At 36.3% G+C, this 24,213-nt stretch overlaps 1 protein-coding gene and 2 long non-coding RNA genes across 13 annotated transcripts; all 3 read right to left on the bottom strand.

The window, feature by feature from the left end:
- Positions 1–4,506: 4,506 nt before the first annotated feature.
- LOC112188877 lies at positions 4,507–6,923 on the bottom strand. 4 transcript variants are annotated; one of them, XR_002931603.2, is made up of 4 exons: positions 6,561–6,923; positions 5,277–5,354; positions 4,979–5,066; positions 4,507–4,877 (listed from the first exon to the last, which is right to left on the bottom strand). It is a non-coding gene; the product is annotated as an uncharacterized LOC112188877 (long non-coding RNA). The 4 variants fall into 4 exon arrangements; XR_002931604.2 differs by having other exon boundaries at positions 4,979–5,047; positions 6,561–6,919; XR_002931606.2 differs by having other exon boundaries at positions 4,507–4,848; positions 6,561–6,914.
- Positions 6,924–12,366: 5,443 nt separating this feature from the next.
- LOC121051362 lies at positions 12,367–13,836 on the bottom strand. The gene is made up of 2 exons (XM_040513641.1): positions 13,416–13,836; positions 12,367–13,337 (listed from the first exon to the last, which is right to left on the bottom strand). Exons 1-2 carry the CDS (start codon positions 13,828–13,830, stop codon positions 12,367–12,369), a joined length of 1,386 nt encoding a protein of 461 aa, XP_040369575.1. The 5' UTR covers positions 13,831–13,836.
- A 1,280-nt stretch (positions 13,837–15,116) lies between these two features.
- Positions 15,117–22,534, bottom strand: LOC112184008. Of its 8 annotated transcripts, none has more exons than XR_002930005.2 (9): positions 22,249–22,534; positions 21,959–22,120; positions 20,172–20,293; positions 19,982–20,089; positions 19,820–19,853; positions 19,678–19,733; positions 18,382–18,571; positions 16,279–16,642; positions 15,117–15,361 (listed from the first exon to the last, which is right to left on the bottom strand). It is a non-coding gene; the product is annotated as an uncharacterized LOC112184008 (long non-coding RNA). The 8 variants fall into 8 exon arrangements; XR_002930004.2 differs by having other exon boundaries at positions 19,678–19,740; positions 21,959–22,064; XR_002930003.2 differs by having other exon boundaries at positions 21,959–22,064.
- Positions 22,535–24,213: the final 1,679 nt, after the last annotated feature.

Below are 24,213 nucleotides of genomic sequence, written 5' to 3'. Positions count from 1 at the left end.
GCAACTGCATCAAAAGCTCAGAAACACAATTGCAGATTTGCATATCTCTGTTCTACCTTGAATTTAACCAATGAATTTTAAACATAAGAGCAGGAAAATAATGAAACCAATCAAAGAACTTAGAATCAATTAAAAGACATAACCGATTCAATGAACATAGCATGGATTATGGAAAAAGAAGAAATTTATAATGCAGCAAACATAATTATATAGATTACGGTACAAACTTTCTTGATAGTTTATTATTCCCACCCTATATTTCAAAGGCAAACTACAAACTGGAAGCCTTTGCTCTTATTCTAGGAAACTAAACAAAACAAGTCTCACACTTCCTTCACATTAATCACAAGCTCTTCAAAAGGGAAAATTAAACTTCATGTTCAGTACCTGCAATATTTGATAGGGGTGAGCATCTATAGCTCAGTAGGAGGCTAAGCCTCTTTAAATAAACAACACAAACCAGTAACAATCAAAACAGCAACACATGGATGCATGCAATGCTATTTTAAGCTATTACCCTGTTAACTCACATGCTAAGACACCAAGAGTCAACATGTCCCATACCATGTAATTTACCTTTTTGAGGTAACTCTAGATGAAATAACATATCAATTAACCCCATAACCCAAACCATGATTCCCTTTTTGCTAGTCATCTTACTTAATCTCGATCACCAAAATCGTACAGCTCTATTAGCCCACCTGAAATTTGGTCCTTACGGATTAAGCTCAACTACACAAAAGAATACTCCCACGTATTTCATTCCCATTCTAGTCTATCAAAACCATCCCTAAGACTTTATGAACATGCTAATGAAACAATATGATAAATAACAGATAACACCCATTAACTCATCCATCAATCAAATTTCATAACTGAAATCACATATAGCAACACAACAACCAAGCAAATTAAACAGAGGTTTCCCCAGATCCCCCTACCTCGTTTCAGAAGTTAGTTTATACTTCTCAGGTTCCTCCTTAGTCTCAAAATTTCTCCTTCCCTCACTACTTTTTTTGTAAACAAATATAGGGGAACTCAATAAAGAAAGTAGAACAAACCTGGATATTTATAATGTATGGCAAAGAGGTCAGATTTTAATTCTAGATCAGCACAACAGAGAGTAGATTTGGATGCCAACACTCTCAGCTTCCTCTATGTTTTGATAAGGACTGCCACCTCCTGGTTGTAGGTCTCCACCTCATGCTTCTAGGGATCCACCTCCTGCTACTAGCTTTGATGAATCACAACTCTGGTAACCGACTCTTCAAGGCTCTTCAGCAACATCGACACCTCCAGCTTCTAAGATTAATCTTATCTGGGTGGTCTATCGTAGTGGTACTGATCCTTTAGTTTAGGTGGAGTGGTGCTTGCAAAGAGAATCAAAATAGGGGAGGAAGACGATGAAGATAGCAGACGAGGGGTTTGAGATTGATTTGTCGTTAAACGACATCCAACAGAAGTATAAATCAATTGGTCTTGGGCTTTTAAAATTGACTTGGGTTTTAAAAAAAAAAAAAACAAATAATGGGCTGGTCTATAAATATAGAGATAGCATATATACCTATATATATCTACACAACACTTTTTGGTGATGTGTGTATATATATTTATATATATAAAACCATAAAACAATTATACATATACACACACCCATAATTAAGAATATAATTTAATACTCAAGCAAAAATAAAATATTCACTATATCTTTTTTTTTTAATATTATTAAAAGTATAGGTCGTCACATTCTACCCTTCTATTCGTCCCGAAATTTACGTACAACAGTATCAACAAAAATCATCAAGGTGGAAAAACATTTGTTCAAAAAACAGCTTAGTGACTACAAGATCCCTTATGCTTTTGACATAACTCCATAAAGACAATTCTACATGATGAATAAATCTAAGAAAAACTCAATTAATAGTAGAAACTGCTCAGCATTTGAATTTAGACTAGGAAAACAATATTAACTAAGTCACATTCTATCTAAAAGTATACCTTCTACTCTTTCGAGATCAGTCTGATTATTAACTTGACCCAAACAATACACTCGACCCTGTGCGAGTTGTGCAGGTTGTCTTCCACTTGTTGGTCCATTTGGCCTAGCTTGAGTAGGTACTCCTCCTTGATATCTAGGATGTTGACCATGATGTTGACCATACTGTGGCCTCTGGTAATTCTGTTGAGGTGGGTAAGGAGCATATGTATGATGTTGTGGGGCACGGATTTGTAACAGTGGGCAGTTCTTTTGGATATGTCCAAATTTTCCACATTGGAAACAAACTCGTGGATCTTGAGCTGTCCTCTCTAACCTCTGTGTTTGCCTATAAGAGGGAAGATCAGGTTTAGGCTGTCTACCATTTTGTCCTTCCCTTCGGGACTCGCTTGTGGGTGGACTTGGGTTTTTGAAATCTAGTGTCTTCATAGATTCTAAAACACTCTGTTCTGCTATAAGAGCTCGTTCCACCACATCAGCATACTTATTCAATTTCAAAATTGCCACCTTCTCCCGAATCATTGGCTTAAGACCATCTTCAAATCTCTTTGCTTTAGTATATTCATCAAGAATCATATTCGGTGCAAAACGCATCAGTTCTTCAAATTTTGCTTGATAATCAGCTATGGACAGCTCACCTTGAACAAGATTAACAAATTCCCTAGCCTTCATCCCTTTCACAGTACTTGGAAAATATTTCTCTAGGAAAATATTCTCAAAAGCATCCCAAGTTGTAATCTCTGTATCTGGCATACTCAAAAGTCAAAACAGATTCCCACCAATGGTAAGCTTGTTCTTCCAGATAAGTACAAGCAATTTCTACCTTTAGTTCTTCAGGAACCCTTTGATTTTTCAGTTTTCTCTTAATCTGACGTATCCATTCCTCTGCAGCCATTGGATCAGGAACTCCCTTAAATATTGGTGGTTGACACTTGCGGAATTCTCCTTGAATCCTCATAAATCTTCCACCAGCATCTTCTTGCTGAGAATTATTATTTTTCCTGATCGCACTAGCCATGTCCTGTATGGCTTCAAGAACTCCAGAAGTACTGTTGTCGTGTCCTTTTATTCCAGTCATCTTATAAAAATAAACAACCAAACTGTTGTTTAACTAATAACTAATTGATGCTACTTAGGCTCTAAGTGAAGAAATTTATGAGTTAAGAAAAATTTGACAATAGAATTTATTATATAATGCTACTGAAATCACAAAATAAAATATCACAGCTCTTAAAGCAAATCAAGCTCAAAACACAAATATGAGAAACAAATCAAATAAGATAGAAGTAGTAATCAAGCACAGAACGAATATAAAAATATATATATATATATAGAGACACATGAATTCCACACAGAATGAATACAACTCACAACCAAATCTTACTGGAGCTTTGAATAAATCAAATGGCTTAACCAACGAAACTTAGGAATACTAAATTGCATGTACAAAACTGTCTCCTATGTGGTATCATACTCAAGAAGCATAACATATGCTAGCAATGATTACTACATAACATAAAACACGTCTCTCAAAATGCAGCATCAAAGATATGTCAAATTCTACCTACTTAAATCATAAAATCTTGCTAACAAAAAAATGGTACTTCTCTCTCACCCTAGACAATAGTTGATCGTGAAGTCATCAGGAGGATTAAAGCATGGTAGCCTATAACTCTGTAAATACTATTTCAACCATACGACACTCAGCTATTCACCTGGCTTCAGTAGAAACCAGAGAAAATAATGTAAACTGGATCAAGCTATTCACCTGGCTTTCTTTTCAGTTTAAGACTTTGGGTTTAACCTACAGCAGGTTTTGGTCTTTTTGTCTTATGCCACAAGTGATTGATCTTAATTACCAGGTACTAAAGTATTTGGGTAACTAGACATCACGGGAATGATTGAGATTAGAGTGGTCAGCTGGTGACTTCCACCAAGGAGGTGCATATTACGTGTAAAGATGCGGTTGTTTCCGGTTTATCAGATGGAGACCAAAGAGGCTATTTCCGTTTACTAGAGGGAGTCATGAAAGGTACTGACTTGTGAGAATAGTCTAGATTGTGATGTAGGGTCTCAAGTATTTAGATCTGGTTTGTATTGTAAAGGTTTCTTTAAATCTCTCATCCCAAAGGATAAGTACAAGTGGGAATTCAATAGTTTTTTGTTTTTATAATTACCATACGGCTTCAAGTTAAGCAGAGAGCACATTTTTCTGTTTCGTTCAAGTTACCCAAAACATTATGTATGGCATACATGCTCTACTTTCCATCTCTGAGGAAAATTGCCATACTGTTATGGCATACTCGGTTCAAGTTAGATTACGCGGAAAGCAAAATGATTGACAGTCATGAAAGGTATTTTCGGTTACCAGAGTCATGAAAGGTACTGCCAGATAGGGACTTGAGTATTCAGAACCTGTTGTTTATAATTGAAAAGGTTTCTGTAAATATCTTCTCATCCCAAGTTGATGGATCAAATAGGCATACTTTTTTCACATTAGATCACGTGGAAAAGCAAAATGAACGACAAAAATTAAAAAAAAACTGGAGTTTACAAGAGCTCTATCAATGACTAGAACTTCAATTTCACACAGAATACAACATCAGAATCCCATTTTCTGTAACTCTCCTTGAAAGCCAAAATACTCAGAATTGCAACTTTTACACTTAAAACACATTGGATCTTGATTGGCTGGTTACATATCTTAAACCCTTAGCATGAGTTCACTTTATTATATTATACAACTGACATCGCATCTATTTTTGAAAGGAATAAGATTGCTGGGATCTTCCAGCAATCAAGATACATATGCAAACTGCCACCTTTTAATCTCCAGCAGTCTTCTCCTTTCCCTGCACAAGTCCTCTGCATATTTATCAACCTGGAATATCCGAATATGTAACCATTTGAAAAACCAATGAGCGATGAAAATGCTTGCACTATATTACTTGAAGAGCAGTTAGCTTCTAATCTGTTTCTCACCTCTATCTCCAATCTTTTTAAGTTGTCCTTCAGGTAGCATGAATACATCGCTTAAACTTTATCCATTGCCTGTAAAGAAACTAACAATCTATTCAAACAAAGATTAGAACATAAGGATGGTACTAATATGTCAGGAAAAAGGTTTATTAAAAGCTCAATACTAGATGAGTAAAATTACAGTTCTTCGTGAGACTGCCACAAATAGAGACCAAGAAACTGGAGATTTAACATATTGCCTAATAGTATTAGATATTGAGACGCATTGCAATCACCATATATTGAGAGAATGAACATGTACCTCTTTTCTTTGCTCGCGGGCGTTTAATTCCTCAACATTTGCCAAAGAGGCGCCAAAGTGCTCACAAGACAGATGCTCCTGGCAATAAGCGCACAAGATCAGTACGTCAGCAAAATTAAATAATTCACTTGGTCATACGAAAAATGACGTCTGATGGCAATAAGTGGAAGAAAAATTACAAACAGATACTGAACTCTCTTATTTGACTTTCCAGGTAACTAACTAATCCGTAATTTGAAAGAACCAGAATATGTGTTCTCCTGTAGCTAGCAACTAGCAGGAACAAATACCAGCAAAAAGTGAATACGGAGATGAGCAAACTGGAATATTTAGAATTTCCCAATGGCCCCTAATCCACTAACCAAGAGTGAAACCCTCATGCTGCGCTTAAATGAACCATAGTGCCATCCTCAATGGTGAAGATACTGACTCCAACCATCAGACTTGAATGATGTAGTACTGGCTGCACATGTTGTCTCAGCATATGCAGACTACTCTAAAGACCATATTTTTAAGGGTATAAGTTCTCCCTAAAGAGGATTTAAATGATCAAAAGGCACCTATAGGGATTTAATATGTTTGACACCTTAACCTTCCTTTCAGCATGTAAATTACCCAATGCCTTAAGAATGCAGTTTAGAGGTAACACAGAAAAATTTAACTCGAAATTGTATTTGGAATTGAAAACATATGTATCTTTTCACAGATTTTAAAACATTTTCAACCATAATGCATGCCTAAAGCCTTGAACATTTTGCAAACAGAGGTGCACGTCTGTTTTCCAGAGATGAGTGCAAAGTGCAAACCATCACTAAATTCTATAGCGAATCACCTAAACTGCTAAGTAGCACACTTGCTCACTTAGAAAGTCGGAAACAAAGTCTGCAACTTTGAGTTTAAACCGGATCAAAGCACACAGTGCACTCAACACCACCCTTTTCTATGTTTGGAAATTCTACACGATTTTCTCCCCCACGAAAAAGATCATCCACTGGATTTTCCAAAAAATCAGTAATTGTTTTAATAAACATTAACAACAAGCAATTGCATTAACGAAGCATCAATTGATTCAATTCCAAACAATCAGCAGCTGCAGCAACCCAAAAATGGATTTCATATACCCAATCAATAAGAAACAATAATTTCAGAAAACCCAATCAGTTAATCCAAACAATAAACCCATTCAAAGAAGGAAGTTGTGTGTCAAATTTTATTCACCTATCAATAAATCTCCTGGATAACATGAAATCGAATCAAATATAAACCCAAAACCAAACGACTTACAGGGGAATTTGAGCTCCGTGGGGTGAATTGGGAACTAGGGTTTCGCAGAGTGAAGAATAACCTGAAACAGGGGACACCCATCTTAACCTGAAACAGAAGAATTGGTTTTCGCCTCAGGAACTATCAACAATTGGTCTTGTTGATCCTTCTGTGTTGTCTCTGCTAGATGCAATTCCCCCGCAACCAAAAATTGAAAGGTCGGGCATAACAAAGGCCGATCTCAACAACCACGTGCATGCTAAGTGGCCGGGGTAAACCTGCACTAATTGTTTTTTTGGTTCTTCGTTTCCGTTTTCTTCACAAACCAACGGATGGCAACGTCTGTTAATGCACGTGTGGTGCAAGTGACCGGACGGTGCATGGAATCCTCTCCGGTAATTACTACCTTTGATTTCAACTTTCAACTTTCATCTTTCATCGTGGTTGATTAACCTTTCAATAAATGCATTCCTAAATTAACAAGAGACAAGACTAGCTCCTAGACAAGATTCAACGAGCATTGAAAACGTAACTATAAATAGCAAACTCTCACTACAATAAGTATGGCCTAAGGGGACACATAAAATGGGGACACTTGTTGTATGTGTGCCTTAGAATGATGAAAAGAGGCATATATCCATATGTGTGCCCATTGCAAGGATAGTGTCCCCATAAAGAAAATGTTAGAAGGTACAATATTTTGTTATAAACAATTAATTTTATAATAAGAAAGTAATAGAAAAAAAAATTTATACTTGCAAATACGTATTTTTCATCTCACAATCTCTCTCTCATCGTCAACAACCAAGGGAAAACCTTTCCCATCTCATGAGGCTAAGTGTTTAGTAGATCTAAAATCAATTCCTCCCCTCCCCCTTCTCGGAATTCCCGATCTAGATCATTCCGGCCTCTACCGTGGTTTTTGTTCCCGATCCTTTGCCTTTGGATCGAAGTCTACTAGATGAACAAGTGCTTTCTGATTCAGCAGAGCGAAGCCCAGGCATTGACAGCGAAGTCTCCTCCACCACAACCGATGGCGCTGGCTTGATGGCATCGAAAGAAGAAGAGAAGAAGTTGGTCTGAGTTCAGTTTGTGATGGAGTTTGGGATTTGAGCGATTGATTGGGAGAGTTTCAAGGTTGGTTTTGATTTTTGGTGGTTTGAAAACTTTGGTTTTGAACTGATATGGGTTTTCATGTTTTAGGGGTTTTGTTTGTGTTACAGTTCGGAATCTGGGGTATTTATTGGAAAAGTTTGAAGGGAAGGTTCTGAACTACTTCAACTTCATGTTTTAAATTTTTTTATCACAAATTCACAATGCACAACTTCAACTTCGTGTTTTAATGTCTATGAATACAGACTGTATTGTGTTTTAGTACTTGACGTTCTGTTCTATTGTGTGTAGGATATCATATATATATATATATATATATATATATATATATATATATATATATCTCAAGCAGCAAAATTACACATGGTGCCCTAGTATGCCGATTTTTTTCACTTGAAGAGTTGAAGGAAGCAACAAACGACTTTGATTTCTCAATGTTTTTGTCTGAAGGCTCTATTGGAAAGGTAACCAGCAGACTCAATTATGATTTAGAAATATATAATGTTTTGCCTGAAACTTCAATTCCGATTACACATTTCAAAATTCATGACTAACTTGTAGAGCTAGAGTTAATGAGCAATGACAAAGGGAATCAACATTGGAATTCTTTCATGATGACTTAATCTCTCCAAATTATTTCTTATCTATTCCCTTTATCTCAATCTTCAATCTTTTGCAAGTGTCCCAAACATATAATGCTAGGAGTTATAATTATAATAACAACAGTCATGTATCACTTTAGGGTGTGATTATTCTTTGTGTTTACTCTTGGATTTATAATTTGGGGCTTTGTTCAATACTCTTGTGTTTATTCTTTGTGATTATTCTCATTATAGTTTGTAGCTTGGTTGGCAGTCTCTTTATTTAAGTTCACTATAGTTCAGTTTATGGTAGATCTGTGTAACATGCTGGAAGGCTTGATAATCTTTGCAGCAAAAGAATTTGTTTTCTCAGGAAGGCTTGATAATCTCTGCATGCTCAACCAAGTCTAGTAACAGGTGCAGCAAAAGAACATTTTGATTTCTTCCTCTGTCAAGATTATATTGGCATTCAATACATCTAGTATTACTTTCTTATATTTCTTCCTTGTATGTAAGACGAATCATATTCTATTATGTGGTTTCAATTTGGAGCAGCTGATTCTTATTTATTTATTTTATTTATTTATTACATATCAAGCTGATTAACATATCAAAAATGTGCAGGAACTTCCAGAGACAGCTATGAGGAAGTATGGAAATTGTATGGCTGATCATACATTCATTGAAGTACCTAACTGTGGAAAGCCATGGCAAGTCGAACTGAGAACATCAGCACAATTGGGTTTACTTAGAGTTTAGTAGTTTTTGGGAGAGAATTGGGGTTTGTTGTATTGCGGGATATGTGAACCTTAGAGTTGTTTAATGAAAAAGGTTATGACATTTTGATTATTATCTGGTCTTGTTTATTTTTATTTAATAATTGAATTTTGTTTTGCCTGGGTATTGAATTTATCATGGGGGAAAAAAGAAAAAGAAAAAGAAAAGCAATAGGCACAGATGTTGGATGTGTCCCCAATTGGTGTGTAGTATTTGTACAAATGTATTGTATTGGTACAAATATATTGTATTGGTAGTCTATTGTAGTTTAAGGGCCCCATTGTGTTATTTGGAGACACATGAGATATGAGATATGTGTGCCATTTAGCAATAGGCACACATATGATATGTGTCTCTATAGCTCAATGGGAACACATATTTGTCCAGGTATCAAAAGGCACACATGTTATGTGTCCCCTTAGGCCCTTTTTGTAGTAGTGTCTAAATCTATTTAAACAGCCCTGTGCAAAAAGTTCAGCGACCAAGACAAAGAGATACCGGCACATCCTTCCCATATATAAGAAGGTGATCATGCCTGCATGGGTTATCATTTGAGACACTAGCTGAGACTGATCCTAGGAGATCGAATACAGATAGTCACGTACTGGTCAAAAATACCCATTTGGGAACCATATAAGAGTCGCTACTGTCTCCACCTCCAAAAGTCGAGTTGAAGGTTGAGGAAACTGAATGCGGGGGGCAAGGGAAACTGAAGCTCGTGGTAACACTAACTAGCTAGGCTATCACAGTCTGTTGACACTCCAATCAACAAAACGACATTACGCTGATATGGTGTCTCTCTCTCTCTCTCTCTCTCTCTCTCTCTCTCTCTCTCTATATATATATATATATATATATATATACACACGTAATGCCTTCAAATCTTCATGATACAATATAATTTCATTGTTAACATTTTATTTGCTATAGGTTGTAGGTTCAGAAGAAGATAATACCTGATTCTCTTTCATGTGAGAAAACAAGGTGAGGACAATTTAGAAGCTTACTTTTAGTTGTTGGTTTTTCACAAGAATTCAATTACAATACCAAGGGGTTCTATCAACTAGATGTTTATTAGATGTAATATTCAGCCTTTTCCTTTTGGCCTGAGGTGGTTTGGTAATCATCCTGTTTCCACTTCCTAAATTGTGGTCGCAGAGTTGATGAATTCTCGAGGTGCGTAGGCTGACAACCAACTTAATTTTTTCTTATGTTTGAGTACATGCATGTAGCATGCATGTTAGATGTATCTGTTTGGGTAAGCATATCCAGATCGAGTTTCAGGCACTGTGACTTAAGAAAATTGTGCCCTGACAAGTATGTACGTTATGCCCTGTAAGAGACTTTGCTATAAGTGGTATAAGCTATATCAATTTTGATGGGAATCGTTATTATGATGATTAAACGCCCGAAGATGCAAACATGCATGTTTATGATTATTACTTTTTTCTATCGATAGAATGTGCTTTAGTGGAAAATGGAAATTGTTCTTACTTGCCTCTGATATTCTTTGCTTCTTAGTTAAGGTCAACCTCCTCAACACTGGTGTGGCTGCTCTGCTTTTTGGACTCAACAAGTTACCTGAAGCGGGCACTATCAACAGCTTCCAATAGGTAGGCTTCTTTATGTGGATCTGTTTTTGTAGTATACAAAATGAATGAAAGTTATTGCCTTTGTGGTATGAATATGAGGAAATAAGGAACAAAATCAAAAGTATTCAATTCTATTGATACAAGTTTTATACTATGCAATTTGGGTGCTTAAGTTGATTGAACTACTCGGTTGCACCATAAATGGGGGAGTAATTAAAAAGAAAAGGAATTTACTTGTACAAAGCTTTAACTGGTAGAAATTAAAGAAGGCCATTTCTAGCTTAGAACTTATCTCTATTGTTCAATATGAAGTAATTTAGGATAACGTAGCTGTATCTAGTGTCCAGTTTAGTACATTCTTTTAACTTTGGTATCAAATGGTGAAAGTTTGGAGATCAATAATCTGTTGGAATATTCTACATGCATTTGTATTTCCATATCTATCGCTACGTGATTTTTAAGGTATCAAAATATCAATTATGTTGCGTGCATTGATATAGTAATAACAAATAGTGTCTTCAGTTGTTAGGTTTAGTTGTTAATCTCATTCGTCATTCCCAAATTCAAATTTACATTTTGAGGGAAAGGAAATTTTTTGGAAGCTGGTCAATTGCACTGATCAGGAAGATGTTGAATTTTTCAGAGCCCATCTATTTGATGAATCCCTTTAAAATTTCATGAAATTTTGATGAATCTGTTTGATGAATCCCATCCAAAAGCCCATGACTTTCATTCAATCTGTTACTCTAAAATTCTGTTTTCGTTCATCAAATTTTGATGAATTTGCTGATGTCCAATCTGTTTCACTGAGCTAATATTATTTCTTATCAGTGTTTTGCTATGCATGCAACTAATTAATCCTGAAAATAGTTCTTATACTATTCATACAATCTCAAGGAAATTAACCCTCAAAAGGGTCCTTTTGAGGGATATCAGTTTGGATATCTCTGTTATTCTGTAGCCTATCTCTCCAATTTTCTGTGGGTTCTAAATCTTGGTTGAACTCATACAATCCCAATGAAATTGGCCCTTTTGAGGGGATTTAGTTTGGATATCTCTGTTACTAGCCTGTGTCTCCAATTTTCTGTGGATTGTTACATCTTAATTGGTTGAACTTGGTACAACGACACAGTATACACATAATATGGCAATACGTGAGAAGAGATGAAAACCCAAAAACAGTAATCATTGTAAAAAATTAGGGAAGTTCTCATCATGGAGAGTGGATGAGATTGACAGTGATTATATATGATGGAAATTGGAAATTTCTAAGCCAAAAGAGAAAATTTGTTTTCCAAATGGTTGAATTAGTTTTCCAAAATCACAGAAACATGCATACAGTCTTGGGTCTCGTAAAACAAAGTATAGCGTAAGGTTTAATAATATATACTAGTCTTTATTGATTCATGCGATGCATGTGTTAAACAGTTTTGTTTATTTTTACTTTTTAGATAGGAAAAAAAATTACATCTATAAGATGTGGGTAGTAATATATGTAAATAGTGAGATTGAGAAGTTATAGTTTAAAGATATTTACGTTATTTCACACCCGCACTTTGACTGACAAAGTGAGTTCTCTCTTAATAATAGTATAGATTAGGGGAGGCACAATGTCACAAAAGCACTACATATAGGATGGTTGCACAATTCATCAGAAAAAAACAAAACAAATAACGGTTGCAGAAGGTTACGAAAATGGTATGTAGTCTCAGACAGAAATAGAGACAAAAACAATATATTAATCAACAAAACTTATAGTTAAGTTTACATCACATAGGCACCTATTAGTTGTGAAGTACCGTTCCAAGATTCTTCTTCAGGATTCTTGGAAGAGTATTCAAGGCAGCGAGTACAAAGCAACTTGTATTTGATGTCCATGGATTCCTCAGCAATTTCGTATTCAAAGATTATGACAAGAACTCTCACATTGTCATTATCCTCAAGGGCATCATAATTAACATTATCAGAGACGTCGTGATTATCATTATTATGGCCATCGTCTTTGTTGTCTTTATCATCATCTTCGTTGTCTTCATTATCGTCGTCGTCATAATCGGAAGGGAAATCATAATGATCGTCATCATAATCAGAAGGGAAATCATAATGATCATAAAAGTAATCACGTAATGTATCCTCACGTAATGAATCACGGGAGAAAACAAGGCCGACTTTTTGCCCTCCGAGGTGAAAAAACAGACATCGACTTGGTCTATGAAATTTTGGAAGCCATTCTGGCAGCTGCAGAGGTTCCATAGGTTTTAAGGAATCACATGTACAAGACATGTGGAAGGCTAGTATTGTATGAGGTTGTTCCAAATTAATGGAGAACATTAGGAAACCCTCACTATCACCATGATGGTGAAACTTCAACTTGACAAATAGTTGATCATAACCATCAATAGAAGGAATATAGCTTCCCAAACAAGGGTCCAATTCTGTCCATCCTTTTTCCGGATGGGTCGCGTCAAACATGTATACTCCAGCCTGATTTCTACCCCAGAGTAGGATTTTGGTGCCTGCAATTGCATGAGTGAAGCCGTGGGGATACTTTCGAGGAGGCACATCCAGAGGCAACCAGGCATCCTGTATTGGTTCAAAAACCTCAAATGACTCACAGTCACATCGACCACCGAAACGATAAAGTTTGTCGTCCACCTCTACTAGAACAGGTTCAGGTATACTAATCTTAAAAACTTGGGAAGGCTGCAATTCCGGGTTTGGATCTATGCTTGGATCTGTCTCAAACACACAAACTTCTTTGCTTAGTGAATATTCAAAAATATGATGATGTCGTACCGGAGGAAAAACCTTACCACCAAAGAGAATAATTTTGGAGCCGACGACGCCAGTACTCATATGTAGGGGAACAACAGTATCCGGTCCACATCTATAAGCAACTCTTTGTAATTTCAGATCATCGCTGCCATGTACTGGTGGTGCCAACAGATGGCTTAATCTGATGGATTGAATAACATGAGCATTGTCGTTAGTGTACTCCTCGAAACATAAATAGAGTGACTTATACTTCAAGCTTTCTTCTTCCATGATTCCTTTCTTCTTTTTCTCCTCTGCCTTAAGTGTTGCTAAAGTAGAAGAATTTCTTCTTATGAATTGTGAAAACATGCTAATTTTATTCGTCTCATTCTTCCAGTTGCTTGCCGCAGCCGCTGCTTTTCTGGTTGCAAAACCTTCCAACATTGTTTTGCAGTGCCGCCTACACCACGCCATTATCTATACCCCTCGCTTAAACCCTAATTTCCACAGAGGACATAGGGTTAGAATTTCCCAACGTTGTACTTTTATAAGGGCACTAAATTGCTGACGAGGATATACTGGCCCATACAGCAATATTTAGCAATATATACCATTTAATGTGAGTAGATTTCTTGCTGCAGACTAGAGAAATTTACACTCACTAGAACATAATCTAAGAGCAACTCCAACAGCTTCTCCATATTTTGATTTTTCTCTACTTTAGGGAAAAATTAGCCTATTTTGCTCCAACAGATTCCCTATAATTATCTCTATTTTAGAGAAAGTGAGGAAAGAGAAAACCAAATTCCCTATATTTACAGCAAACTCTAAAATTTAAGGAAGAATATGGAGATTTTAGAGATTGCTGTAAAATAGAGAATCTGTTCGAGTTGGATAAGAAAAAGATGCTAAAGCTTTGACTTTTGCTTCCTTATTATACAGAAATTATAGGGAAGCTGTTGGAGTTGCTCTAACCCGCTTAATTTGGGTATATCTTCTTTTTTCAAGGGTTGGGATATATCTTCTTTTGGAAGAAGAATTAGAAAAAGGAATATTTATTCCTAATGGATCAATTTATGCTCTCTCCTAACTAATCTCTTTCCTAATGGTTCAATTTAGATTCTCTCCTAACCTATTAATCTCTTAGGCTTATCCTAGCAAATCTTTGACGCGGGGTATCAGAAAATACATCTCAGTACAAGTTTATTCACATAATTACTTTGATCGTCCTGGTAATGAGGGCAAAACATGGTAGTTTATAAGTGATTTTTTTATTTTTTTTATTTTTATGTTATATTAGGCAAATCCAAATCCATATATTGTTTGTCTAGCAGTCTTAAGTCTTAACTGTAAAAATATACTATTGAATGGGAATAGATTTCTTGCTGCATAGAGATATGTAAAGGGCTCCAATTGGTAGATGATAATCTCGCCCCATAAATATTAAAAAGAATGTAACATTCATAACGGATAGATCTAGATTCACTCCCAACGTTTTTATCTCCTAAAGAAATTCTTAGATACCACAATAATTTGGGATCTCCTCGTTAGAAACTATAAATATGGAAAATGATTTTAGCATAGTTGACGTTTATGAATTATGACCCAGCTAGGAAATACACTATATCTACGGTTTTACATTTTTCAAAATCTGATATCCGTATCTCAACCAACTGGTCATAGTACTGAACTAAGTCAAGTATTATGGTAAACTAGGTATCAACCCCTACGCGATGCTGCAGGTGTTAAGTGTCTAACTATATCAATTTCAAACGTCCGAAACATTAAATAAATAACTAAAATATCCTCTTCAGGTTCCAAAATCTGATATGTTAACCAGATATGCAAACCAAAGTAGGTTTTTATGTACATATTTTAAAAAATGGTTAGGCCTAGCAAGTGTTATGTTTGTAGTTAGAACCAACTATTTGCATCAACTCCTCTTGATGTGTCTTCAGTTGATTCCGTCATGTCTGTTGCGTCGTTCTCATTTGAGGGGCTGTCACTAGAAGTCAAAAATAATTATACTAGCAAGAAAGTGGAGTGAAGAATTGCATATGCATACAAATTGCTGATTTGAAATCTCAGATTGACATTTAAGAATGAAGGCAGTGAAAGCTTATGGAAAACGAACAGAAGGACAGCATATTTAAACCAGCCTACCATAAACACAAATAATGTATGTTTGTAAGAGAAGTTGGACCTCTATACTTCTTTATACCTAGCTAGAGTCATTGCTCTATCAATTTTTTCCTTGCTGGAAAAAATTCAGGAGTTGCATGCATGCATGTTTTATTTTTATTTCTTTTTGTAACTCCTTACCCATGCATGTATAGCTTCTGAAGGTTTAGTGTGAACTGGAAGGGGTGACTATCTTTTAAGAGTAAACAGTGTTTGGCCTATAGTATTCAGGTTATACAGATACGGGACGTATTGAAGACTTTAGGCTTGAAAACCAAAAAGATTATATGTGTCATAGGATAAGCAAGTATTTTGAGCTTCTGCCTATTAGATAACATGACTGTTCTTTGTGGAAATATTCATTCCAACAACTAAATTTTTTTCTTAATTTCCTCTTTATATTGTCTTGGGTGACTCATGCTTAAGCAGATACTTCAGCTTATCTTCACTTGTGTGATAAAATGGATTCTCATGCTTTTTTCATATCTACTCAGTTAAGATTCTCATGCTTTTTTCATACCTACCAGATGCAGCTAGTATTCTGTTTTTGTCATTTTGTCCTCAAAGATGTAAGTAGGGATTTAAAATGAAGTTCAGCTAACGGACAGGTATTACGAAAGTTCTCAGCTTATGAGGGAGAATCAATTCAATGCACAATACTATATAAGAAACAGACCCTTTGCATGTGTTGAAACTACAAAATACATTATGCTAAAGACTTGGACAGAGGAAAGAAGTTACCTATTTGTACTTTTGTTAGGCACTGACGCAAACAGCTGCTTCCTCACTGAGTGGAAGTTCCTTTTTTTCATTGTTGAAACTTGGTCTGGTGTTGAACTAAAAGGACCACTTTCCTCTGGTGGAGGGAATAGCTGAGTGTCATGGAATACCCCTTTCACGATGAAGTTTTGTGCAGTCCCTGGTTTAAGGTTCAGCAGTTTAATCTGCCCTTGTTTGCAAGATTTCTGGTGGCAGTATTTATGGATCTTTATAGTTTTTCTTCAGGATGAGATCCTTGCATGCAGTTCCAAAAAGCTCTTGTTTTCTCATTATAATAACAGTGCCCTCATCAGACGCGTCTTCTATAACAACAGTTACTCTGAAGCTGCATGAATAGAGGAATAGAAGGGGCTGGAAATTAGTGATGGTGAACTTGAAGCTTCTGATTTTAAGAAGCACTATACATAAACCTGCATTCCTAAATCCTGAATAATTTTGGATATTGCTGAATGATAGAGAGTAATTTCAAATCCTAAACAACGTTGAATATTCCCTAACAGGTGTAAGTTTTAACTAGCTTGTTAGTTATTGACTTTGGAGTGACCAATTCACCAAAAATCGGCATTCTTGACTCTACTTATTCAGTTTCAACTAACAACATCATTTCATCAAACATACAGCATAGGCTTCACAGTTCACCAACGACACACACCAATGTGTATTCATGTATGAGTAATGAAACAAAAGTTGTCAACAGAAGCAAGCAAAGCAAAGAAGAAGAAAGTTGAGATACCTAAAAGCTAGGTACGAGAGATGAAGCTGCTAGGCACATGAAAAAACGCAGCTAAAATAAAAAGAATGCCAACAAAGAAAGTATAGGTAAAATGTCATGGAACCTAAAGGAGTTAACTCTACAGAGGCATTTGGCAAGAATGCTGAGAGTTCAGTCTGTATCTATGCAAAGTCTCAGACGTATAAAAATACTGATTGTGTGTTATAGCCATCAAGGCAGGTGTGTGGCAACATGTGTCAGTGTATAGAATTTCACTTCGTTAACAAACACTCATACAAATCTTAATTGACTAAGGATTTAAAATAAATGGCAGTATGGCACCCGGTGAAGATGATTAGCTAATTCAAAGCTAGTTTTTTCATTTTAAAATGTGTCATTTAATGAACCTGATATATATAATGCAGGAATCATGCACTTTATATATGGGATCTAGATATATATTGTACTGTATCTAGTCGACCAAGAACAATAGCATCTGCATTTACATCACACAGGTGAATCTCTCATACACATACCAACCAAATGAAAACAAACGTGCATTAACTCAACTTCAGGCTAAAAAGTAAACCAAAGCATCACCAAGTTTTTGCACCAATTACCAGAACACACCCTGAGTACATGCATTCAAAAGAAAGTAACCTTGGGATTACAAGTACATGAAGCAAGAAACTCCTTTGACAGAAGACACCTATCTAAACACTTTTATAAAAACTGAAAGTTCATCACTATAATTAAAGGAAAAAAAAAGACCGGACAAGGATCAAATGTATATGCAGATTATGAAGCCAAGGATCAAATGCATATGCAGAGAACTGATTTCGAATCCTAGATTCTCATGAATAATCGAATGTTGCAGAGAACTGATCTGGAATCCCAGTTCAATATATAAAAATGAATTTGGATCTCTATTTAGATTGTGAATTTATGAATTGAAAATTATGTGTATGCATCAAAAATTTGTACATGCATTGAAATATTGTTCTGAGACAGAAGGAGCCTCTTGAAAATTCAGTGTACACATATTTACAGAAATATGTAATACATTCAACTATCTCAGAGCAAGTTTAAGAATATCAAACAGAAGCCAAAACTTGGAATCCATCACCATCACTGAGGCAACAAAGTTTAAAAAATTTAATTCAAGTTTTTACAGAACTATGTACAAATTCTGGAAAAGTGGTATTGGTGATTCAAGGATCTGAGGAAGGCAGTAACTAACCCAATTTCAATTGGCTCTATCCCATAATCACCATAGCTGGAACAAACAGAGAAAGAAACAGGAACTGAAACAACCAACCAAAACAAAAGAGGTTCATATATAATTGGCATACCTTGCTATAATTAGTAGAGGAATCACATCAACCAGTTTATTGGATCTTGCTGATCTTGCAATATGAAAGAAGTTTGAAACTTCTTCGCTATGTCTCTCTCACTCTCTTTCTTTCTGTCACACACTGTCTTCTGTGGAGCAAAGACGCAGTGCCACACTGCTGACCAGTCGGTGTCACAGAAATTGAACAGCTGGAGGGATATATCCGTAAAAGTAGGCAAGAGAGGGGTAGAAGGGTCAGTGAACTATCCATTTTGTTTGTCCTTTTGCGGAATGAGTAGTGATTTCCCCTTTTGGGTTTTAGTATAGAGTATAATACGGGCTTAGGCTGATGGTCAAGACATTGTGGGAGACGATTCAAAAAAGAAAATCCCGGCAAAAGTACTAAAATCTTGCCAATTCCACGTCAATTGGTCTAATCCTTTAAGCTCAATCACGGTCAGCAAAAGTGAAATCAGGTGACCTTATGAGATAATTTTCATATCCAATCATAACATAGTAGTTATTCACGGTTTATGTAGAAGTCTAGAACCAATAAAGAGGTTAGAGACTGTGGTAAAAGTTGTACAGCTAGTGGATACTTAATCAATTTTAGAGATTGAAAGAAGCTTAACATGTTATCAGTGCCCTTCAAAATAGTTGATATGTTTTTGCTCAATCAAGACCATTTTAAAATAACCAAATGGATTATATAAGCGTGATTCTACATGCGAACTCAAGAAAAACCAGATATTTCAAACACATATCTGACTGGCACGGTGCATATAAGTATAGAAATCTTTTACCTACAATATAAAATCCGAAAGCTGCATGCAGGGAAATTTTTCAGTAATGAGTAGCAAGACAACCCAACAGTTTCTATCAGTGCTTAATTAATCATATATAAACTGAGAAAGCTATTTCCTTTCTAGCTCAACTACATATGTTTCTTTAGTCTACCAACAAACCCTCGCACTTTCACCTACACAACTACTCTGGTTTTTCGGTAGGCAGATACTTTGCAGAAGTGCATGAAAGTATCAACCAAACGCAAAGAGAAGGGAACTAATACTGAAAGTGAATTCAATCTATTCAGTGCAAAGGTGCAGAAGGATAGCAAATTAGCCAAAAAGTTACATGCAAAAGAATCATATATATTAAGTGGATAATAAATCATTTAAATTTAGAACTTTCGATTTTAAATGAAAGTTTTGGGGGCAGATATTAATGTGTGAGAGGAACAAAGATAAACCAACGTATGAACAAAGATGCCAAGAATAGAATGGTTAAGAGAAACAGCAAATTTAAAGATTCTAACCTTGACATCCTTGTGTGAGAGAAAATTTCCCAAGTTATGGATTATCAATCTCATATCTTCAACCTCAAAATAAAACAAAAGCTACTTAAATTTCTGTATTGATTTCACAAAACAAATACACACATAGAAGATTGCTTCTTACCCTACTGTGGCCGACTTGATTCCAGGCGAAGAACCTAAAAGCCAGTTTTAGATAGAAAAACAACAAAAGCCAAGGTTGTCATAAGTTCATTGATAAACAGAGAATACAAATGTTCCACAATTAAAAAAACCCAAAGTTGCAAGAACATCTCTGGAAATATACCTGCAGTAGATCCTTGTCAACTTTCTTGTCAATTAGGGGAGTTTCTTTCTTGCTTGTATCAACTTTCTCCTCTTTTTTTCTCACCTCTCACCTCCATCATTCAAAATCCTGAACATAAACAAACTTGATAACAAAAATTGAGGGGAATGATATCATATCTCCGAAAGGATACTAAAGTGAATGATGTTACCCTAGAATCTAAATGCTCCTTAATCTGTTGAATGAGCTTGTCCATATTGCCAGTCAGTCTGAACCCATTTCTCCTCAAGTAGAGCTTAGATTGCTCCACTTTCAGTTTTTCAATCTGTTAGTCTGTCATCAAACAATGACAGATTGACAGACAGAAATTTCATCAGTACACCATAAATACTGAACATGACTATTTTTTTCTATCATTTTTCTGTTATTAGTGGAATATGAAGGAGATACATATATGTGTATACACAATGGCAGCTTGTCTTCTCTTTGTGAAATTGCTCAAAGGGGTAAACTTTAGTAGACAACTTGGCATGCAGTGTTTCACAAGGTAATTACCTAAAGAATAGTACACAGTAAGGAACATGAGAAAGAAAGAAAGAATCAAAGCAATGGAGGTCCTTAAAAGTGTTAAAGATTATAGATTTCGGCCAGAATTTTGAAACTGGGAGATGTACACAGAACCAAGAAAATGAGGGAAATGTGAAGCATATATTTGATTCGACCAAATAAAGCAGGAACTATTTGCAGTTTTAATAGGTATTCAAGTAACCATGGTGAGAAACTAAAAAAACCAGATGTTTCTTCTCAGTTCTCTAAAGCTATCATATATCTGAAAAACCGAAATTCCAAATCATATGCAAAAATTTAACTGTACTATGAAATTGTGCCTTTCATAGTTGAAGAACATATTGATAGTCCAGTCTTGTGTTTTCTGTAAAAACATTATGGACAGTTCAATTCCCAATGGGAAAGTCCAAGACTAATTCCTAATGGTTAAGGGAAGCAAGTAAACCAGGAAAAGTCTTCAACTTTCCCAAGTCGTGCAAAACCAAATTGACATGTGCAGATGAATTTGACTAAAATCGAACTAATTTAACCATTTGGAAAAACGGTTTTCTCTTTTGGCTTAGAAATTTCCAGTTTCCATCATATGTAGGTCATTGTCAATCTCATCCACTCTGAATGATGAGAACCTTCCTAATTTTTTACAATGGTTACTGTTTTTGGGTTTCTTTCAATCTTTCATCTCTTTTCACGTATTGCCATATCATGTGTATACTGCGATGTTGTACTGAGTTCAACCAAGATTGAAAAACCCGTAGAAAATCGCAAACACAGGCTACAGAGTAACAGAGCTATCCAAACTGAATCCACTCAAAAGGGCCAATTTCATTGAGATTGTATGAGTTCAACCAAGATTTAAAACCCACAGAAATTGGAGATAGGCTACAGAGTAACAGAGATATCCAAACTGATTCCCGTCACCTTGAGATTGTATGAATAGTATCAGAACTATTTCCAGGACTAATCAGTTACATGCATAGCAAAACACTGATAAGAAATATTATTAGCTCAGTGAAACAGATTGGATATCAGCAAATTCATCAAAATTTGATGAATGAAAAATTGAAAACAGAATTTTAAAGTAACAGATTGAATGAAAGTACTAGACTGGACACTAAATACAGCTATCTAAACCTAATTTACCTCATATTGAACAATAAAGATAAGTTCGAAGCTAGAACTGGCCTTCTTTCTACCAGTTAAAGCTTAGAATAAGTAAATTCCTTTTCTTTCTAATTACTCCCCTGTTTATGGTGCAGCCAAGTAGTTCAATCAACTTAAGCACCCAATTGCATAATATAAAACTTGTATCAATAGAATTAAATATCTTCGATTTTTTTTCCTTATTTCCTCATATGCATACGGCATACCACAAAGGCAATAACTTTCATTCATTTTGTAAACTACAAAACAGATCCAGATAGAGAAGCCTACCTATTGGAAGCTGTTGATAGTGCCCACTTCAGGTAACTTGTCGGTCCAAAAAGCAGAGCAGCCACACCACCAATAACGTACAATGAGTTCAGGAGGTTGACCTTAACTAAGAAGGCAAAGCATATCGGAGGCAAGTAAGAACAATTTCCAAGAAAGCGCATTCTATCGACAGAAAAAGAAAAAATCAAAATTTCATGCGGGAAAGCATAGAATCAATCACTGCAGATAATACAGAGATTACAAAGCACAAACTTAATTAGAAGCAGTATTGAAGAAACAGCAGGAAGTACCTGCAGTCACAACGGTGAAGATAGCTTCTTCCTCAAAACCTGAACTTAGAGCAGAAGCATCCAATTCAGATCAAATTGATGCTTGGTTTCGAAGAAGATGACATGCATGCATCCACAAAACGCAGCAAAACCATCTGGGTGATTCTTCTTCAGAGTAATATCAAGGACTCAGAATGGATCAAACCAAATAGTCTGGGCGATTCTTCTCCTTCCTCAGGTTCTGGTTCTGCGCAACCAAGTCGAGTGGGTGTAGAATCTCTATCTCACTTCAGTTCGAAGCAGGGCAAGCGATATACGGACAAATGAGATAGCAGGGGCACAACAGCAAAAGAGAGCAGAGATGAAGGGCAAAACAGTAACTTCGCGTGTTTTTTTTTTTTTTTTTTTTTTTTTTTAAGTTGAAGGAGATTAGACTTTATTGATAATTCAGAAAAATCTCAGGATATATACAAACTTTCTAAATAAGAAAAAAGATTCAACCAAAAATACAAGAAAATAGAAATATAGCAAAAGCGCATGCACTGTTTTACCATTACGGATTGCTGCTTTAAAACTCCAAGAAAATAGTAAATTTGCGTTTTTACTCCCACTTCAACTTTGAATCGGATCTATGTAAGACCGAAATCCATAACTACATATAACGAAGCACAACTTCAGGATTGAACTCAAAAGCCCTAAATATCATAACCACAGACATGCACTAGTTTTTTGAGGGGGATGAAAGACTAATTCATTGATTGAGAATCATTACAATCAGAGATTAATATAGCCTCCACAGACGGAGGAAGATATGAGAAGAAATCTATTTGAAAATCAACATTCTTAGCCTCCTGAGCCAAGACATGAGCCACACCATTGGCCTGTCTTCCAACCTTGAGGACACGAGCTCCCAACGCCTCAAGCAACAAAACCCGCAAATCTTCCAACAAAAAACCGAGTTCCGACCCATCTAGTGCAGCAGACGCTATTCCGGACACCAAATCCAAACAATCTGTTTCCACAATCAAGGGGGTAAGATTATGCTCAATAGCCAACTGCACTCCTAGAACTAGAGCAAGCAGCTCCGCATGTCGAGCTGAGTGAGCCAACGTGATAGAGTGCCTAAAACCATGAAGAAAAGCTCCCTCATGGTCCCTAAACACCCCACCTAATCCCGAACGACCTGAGCCTTGATCAAAAGCAGCATCAACATTCAGTTTAACGAAGCCCAAAGGAGGTTTCGTCCACCTCTTAACCGGCCTAGCAGCCAAACCCGACTGGTTAGAAGAACGAGCAGCTTTAAATTCTTCCAACCAACCCAGAGTCACTGGAACAATCTGAGACGCTTGTTTAAAATCACCCTCCCAAACTTTAGCGTTTCTATTTCTCCAAATAGCCCACAAAATCATCAAATAATAGTCAAAAGACCGAGGACTCGACGAAGAGGCTAACAATAGCCAGTTTGCAACACTTGTAGGGGTCGTGTATAATGGGAGGTTGGCCCCCTGAAACAAACTAGTAGCATGGGGACAATCTCGAACCGCATGCAAAGGAGTCTCTATTTCTTCATCACAGAGAGGGCATTGGGTATCTAAATCAATACCACGATCACGAAGCCTACTCCGAGTAGGAAGAACATTGGAGGCTGCTTTCCATGCACAGATCTTTACACTACCTGGGACTGGCGCTTTCCACAACTGACGCCAAAGTGCAACACTTGGGTTAGGTGTGGATGAATCTCCAAGAATCCGATCCCGAGCAATATGATAGGCTGATTTAACCGTGAACCGGCCTCTTTTATCACCACCCCAAATCCACCTATCCTCATGATTTCGGGGACTAAGGGGAATAGAAAGGATTTTCTGAACAATGTGAAGAGGAAACAGTTCTGATAAGAGGGTGGCATTCCACAGACATGCACTAGTTAAATATGTATAAGATCAATAAATAGCTGCTCCAATACTAGTTTGTAGTTAACCTATATAT

This window comes from Rosa chinensis, chromosome 2, assembly GCF_002994745.2.
Source record: "Rosa chinensis cultivar Old Blush chromosome 2, RchiOBHm-V2, whole genome shotgun sequence".
NCBI classification, from domain to species: Eukaryota; Viridiplantae; Streptophyta; class Magnoliopsida; order Rosales; family Rosaceae; genus Rosa; species Rosa chinensis.
Note: the sequence above shows the minus strand (reverse complement) of the source record. Positions and strands in the feature narration are given on the sequence as shown.